Source organism: Montipora capricornis, chromosome 3 (assembly GCF_036669925.1).
Source record: "Montipora capricornis isolate CH-2021 chromosome 3, ASM3666992v2, whole genome shotgun sequence".
Lineage (NCBI taxonomy): Eukaryota > Metazoa > Cnidaria > Anthozoa > Scleractinia > Acroporidae > Montipora > Montipora capricornis.
The window spans coordinates 37,599,944-37,604,943 of record NC_090885.1 but is presented as its reverse complement, the minus strand read 5'-3'; the positions used below and the strand labels follow the sequence as shown (position 1 = coordinate 37,604,943).

The 5,000-nt window shown below is 34.8% G+C and overlaps 1 protein-coding gene across 1 annotated transcript in view; it reads left to right on the top strand.

Moving 5' to 3' along the window:
• The window catches only part of LOC138040181 (52 kDa repressor of the inhibitor of the protein kinase-like), a 5,917-nt gene extending 5,070 nt beyond the window's left edge, over positions 1-847 (top strand). Inside the window, exons 4-5 of the mRNA XM_068885955.1 lie at positions 462-596; positions 695-847. Of these exons, the coding sequence (XP_068742056.1) occupies positions 462-596; positions 695-847 (288 nt within the window). The remainder of the gene's footprint in view (positions 1-461; positions 597-694) is intronic.
• The last annotated feature ends 4,153 nt before the right edge of the window (positions 848-5,000 follow it).

Below are 5,000 nucleotides of genomic sequence, written 5' to 3'. Positions count from 1 at the left end.
TCTAAGTTTTAGTAATTTCCATTAACATGGACCCAGGTGCTTCTTTAAAGCTTAATATTTTCCGGCAGGAACCCTGTGTGCAGCCACTCAAGAAACAAGATCTAGAGGTCAGAGTAAATTCTTTACAATCCAACAACAGGCAGAGCTCCTAGTTAAGGAAACCATACACTTTCCTTACATCTCTCTGTCTGAAGCTACAACTATCCTACATGAAGTAATTATACTTACAATGTACTTTAGCAATCAAGTTACTTGTCACATTATTGCTTGCTGTATAAACGTCAGCAGCAATTAAGAGAGTGAGTTGTTACAGAAGTAATATGCTCTATAATCTCATGCTAAACGTTTGGCAGCTACAAATTAGTGAAGCCGAGAAGGAACGTGTGTCTACTTTGCAAACAGCCACTGTAACTTTTCAGAGAGTGTTTGATAATTAAACTCAACAGTGTTATATTTGGCAGGTACGAATTAGAGCAGCAAGGGTCAAAAGAGTCACTGATGCACCCCAGAATGGAGGACTGAAAGTTGTTTTACGGATTGGGAATGACCTTCAGAGGGTAATAGGCAGACGATTTAACAAAGGAGTTATGTTTCAGGTAACGGTTTACCTAAATTTTTCTCTGAATAATATTGGGGTACTGCATATTCCAATTTTTATGAAAAACGCTAAACCATATTCTGTAATGCTTTGTAGGAAGTCTATGACTGGGCAGGCTCAAGAGAAGACGCTCCACTCCATTTTACTATCCAGAATGGGGATAAAGTAATATCCCACGACACACCTATAGCGGATCACTGTTCTTGTACCCTGATTGAAAGAGTAAGTCTTCAGTGGGATCCAATTTAAGCGCCACACAACACCAGCAGCATTTTAATTCATTTTCACAGTCTTCAAAGGTTGGATGAGTGTAACTGTAGTGTGAGAATAAAATTAATATTAATTATTATAACTAAGGTACAGCGAAGTAACTGCAAACATACAGCTGTACTTGGTCATAATATACAAGAACAAACATCGATTACCTTAGAGGCAAATGACATGAAATCAACTTAACAAAATAAATGTCAACTTTGCTTTCAATTTGTTCTTCTTCAGAGCTAGAGGGAGGTCCAAGCCTTAATCTCCTCTCAGGTAAGGGAAGTAATTGTCATCAAAATATAGGCTAACATCTATCATTGTACAAATAATAATAGATCATGAGTAGATCACACCTAAGTCTGTGGTGATATTACAAAGTAATGATAAATGATACGATTTACCCTCAGACATACACTTACAATTTTCAAAGCACTTTCCATTGTGACTTGGCTATTGTAAATCTATTAAATTAAATCAAATATCATTGCTTTATAGATGCAAGTTTGCTTGAATTTTTCCTTTTAGCAAATAACAAAGTAATGCAAAAATAAGAAATAAAATAAACAAAATAACCAACTACTGCATAAATGTAATAAAATGAACAAATAAATAATGACTAAATCTCCCTAGATTGTAATGTAAACTCTGTCAAATATTGAGCTAAATTTGATACTACAGACAGGTGAAATGACAAATTATTATTATTATTATTATTATGACCCTGCCAACTCTCGTCCAATTACTCTGCAATCTGTGCCCTTAAAGGTTTTTACCTTGTGCCTTCGTAATGCCATTTTCAACTTCCTTGCCGCTAATAATTATATTGAACATGAAATTCAAAAAGGTTTTACACCTGGTCTCTCAGGAAGTTTTGAGCATACTGCTCAAATGGCTGACATCATTAACAAAGCTCGTACCAAGCAGCGTTCTCTTGTCATTACTCTCCTAGACCTCAAAAACGATGTGACGACATTGATGAGAAACCACTGCATCCCAAAAAGAAACTTCTGCTGTACAGCCGCTATGTCCTATCTAAACTGTCCTGGCATTTTACTGTAGCTGACATATCAAAAAACTGGATACTAGCAAATCTTGATTCTATAGTGAACGGCTATATTCGGAAATGGCTTAAAATCCCGATATCTGGTACACTGAGTAATGTTTTTCTAGAACGCAATAAATTTGGCCTTAATATTTGTCCTCCATCAGTTAAATTCACTCAGTGCAAAAAAGTTCTCTGCAATTCCTTAAAAGAGTCCCGGAATGATTCCCTAAAAGATCTCTGGAAGTCGTCAAGCAGTCACACCAATATTCAATACGATGTGTTCAAATCCACTAAGGAAGTTCTTAAAGACTTCCGTTCTAATCAAGAAGACAAACTGCAACACCACTCAACATCTCAAGGTTTCTTTTTCACAAATGTTATCAAGCACTCATTGTCATCTGTCAACTCTATTTGGTCGTCTTCCCAGTCTCATCTACCCAAGAACATCGACAACTCCCTTTCCACACATAAGAATATGACAAGATGGGGATTATCACAAAGTCCTGATTGCTCCTTTTGCCTTAACCCTGAATCACTTCTCCATATTGTCGCTGGTTGTCAACATTACCTTGATCGCTTCACATGGAGACACGACTCAATTCTCAACTTCATTGCCAACTCACTTCAACCTGTAATTAATGATCTCTGATGTCAACGGCTTTCCGAGTCCTTCAATTATAACTGGTGAAAATTATCGTCCAGATCTTCTTTTCCTAATACAGTCCAAGTGCCTATATATTCTAGAACTAACAGTTGGTTTCGAATCTAACCTTAAAAACAATGCAGTACGCAAAAAAGAAAAATACATAAATGTGGTCAAAGACATGAGAAGTAACTACAGATGTGTTAAATTTGTAAACCTTTCCATGAGCTCCCTTGGTGTTTTCTCCAACAAATGCTCTACGTTCTTAGAAATGATGAATGACATTGGCATTGACAAAACGCAACAACACTATATAATCAAAAAAATGATCTAGCCATTAGAGCATCATATTTTATATTATGTCGTAGAAATAAGACTTGGGATAGCCCAGACTTAATAAAACTGTAGTATATACATATATATATTTTTCTATTCATTTGTAAATACAGAATACAAGTATATCACTCAATTTCAAGTAGCCAGTTGTTAATTGGCTATACGTAGAGAGATTTACAACTGTATTCGAAGACAAATAAAGTTTCCATTATTATCATTATCATTATTATTATTATTATTATTATTATTATCATCACTATCATCAGGTTCTTAACATAGCCAGGACCTCTGTAACCAGGCTCTCCATGAGCCAGGATCTTTGTGACCAGGTTCTTAAGAACATGATAACCGTAGTTGTACTACATGTAGTTCTATTCATATCCAGGAGCGCTGTAAGAACATAATCCTAGCTGTACGAGTTCTAACATATCCAGGATCTTTGTGGTTATAGGCTCTTAATGGCATTCCAGGAACAACAAAAGAAAAGTATACTTATGAAAAGACTGTAGAAAAAAACGACTGAAAGGTAACCCCTAGAGGATCTGAAGTTATTACCTGATGACAACAGTCCTTTTGTGAACAGACAGTTTGCCAATATAGTCAACCTTCTGTAAATATCACCAATGTAGACCTTCTGTAAGTTAAATACCCAGGGTCAAAATCATAAGACTAAACTTGAACGCAAACAAATACATCGTTTAAATTTTGAAAATAGAGTAAGGATTATAACAATTATTTTGTGGTAAGGCAGCTAATCTATTGATTTAAGTGATACTGTAACAGTTTCTTTGGTTAAAATGTTAAACATAAAATGAATGAATGTACCTGTATGTAAACAGACATCCAAGAGTGATTCCTAATGGTAAATTTGTGATAATAATGTTAATAAGTATTTGTTCCATGACAATAATGATGAGGATCATAATAAAATAATAATCACAATAATAATAACAATAACAACAACAACAACAATAATAACGGAATTTAAAAAAACAGTGAAAATGTCATCTTCACGATGGTAATGGTAATGTGATCAAGATAAGTAATTAGATTGTGTCAAACTTAAATTAAATATACCTCCTTGATCTACACCTAATTACTTAAAACTACCCCCAGCAACATCACCTATAAATAATTATAAGAGGGAAAACAAACAAGAAAAGGTCAGCATTGTTTATAAAGAGATCACAAGGAAAGGGCGCCAACAAGAGAAGACAAGACGGAGAGCAATTATATGAAAGGGATGTCAGCTATACAGGAGCATTTTTTTACAGCCTCGCCTGCCTCAATCATACTTTACTCAAGACGTTACAACAAGATGCAACACAGCACTAGCAAAGACAAAAAACAGTGAATGTGTATACTCTCACAATGTACAAACATGGAACTTCACCATCTGCTACCAAGTCGTGTATATGATGTAAAGGAAAGTAGAAAGGATAATAATAACAAACCTTCCCTCAGACGCCAAAACTTTGGCATTCTGATGCTTCCTTTAAGCCAACACTGCCCAAAGGAACTCTATATAATTATATGCTTTATAACCCTTACAAAATCAAATGCTACATAAGTACACTTTTTGTATACAATGAGTATACACCAACCCTACACTTAAACTAAACAGGTTGTCTGGAGTATACTTTTTGTATACTGCAAACAAATGCAACTTAAGAGCAGTTCTGGTGATGTACACGTTTTGTATACATCTTGTTTTCTGATTATACTAAAAGTATACATCATAGATTGTACATGAGCCAGAGGAATTTTCAAGTATACAAAAAGTATATGCTAAATGTGTTTCTGTGAACTGGTTGAAGTTGTGTATACTTTTAGTATACTACTCCAGTGACTTATCATATACATGTATGATATCAGAATTAATTAAACTTCATGAAAAAGTATATGACAACTTGCAGTTATTAAATCTGCTCAGTTATCACCATTCTCAACTGAGATTAGTTAATTTCAAAGCTCACATGATAACCACAGTATTTTGTAAGCTTTGGAGAAAATATCACTAAGCTTGAAATAAATATGCTCCCCCCTATTTTGACCAAAGATGCAACAAAATCACCAAGATATTGCCCCTTAACTGTGAACTAAGAGATGTAATGTAA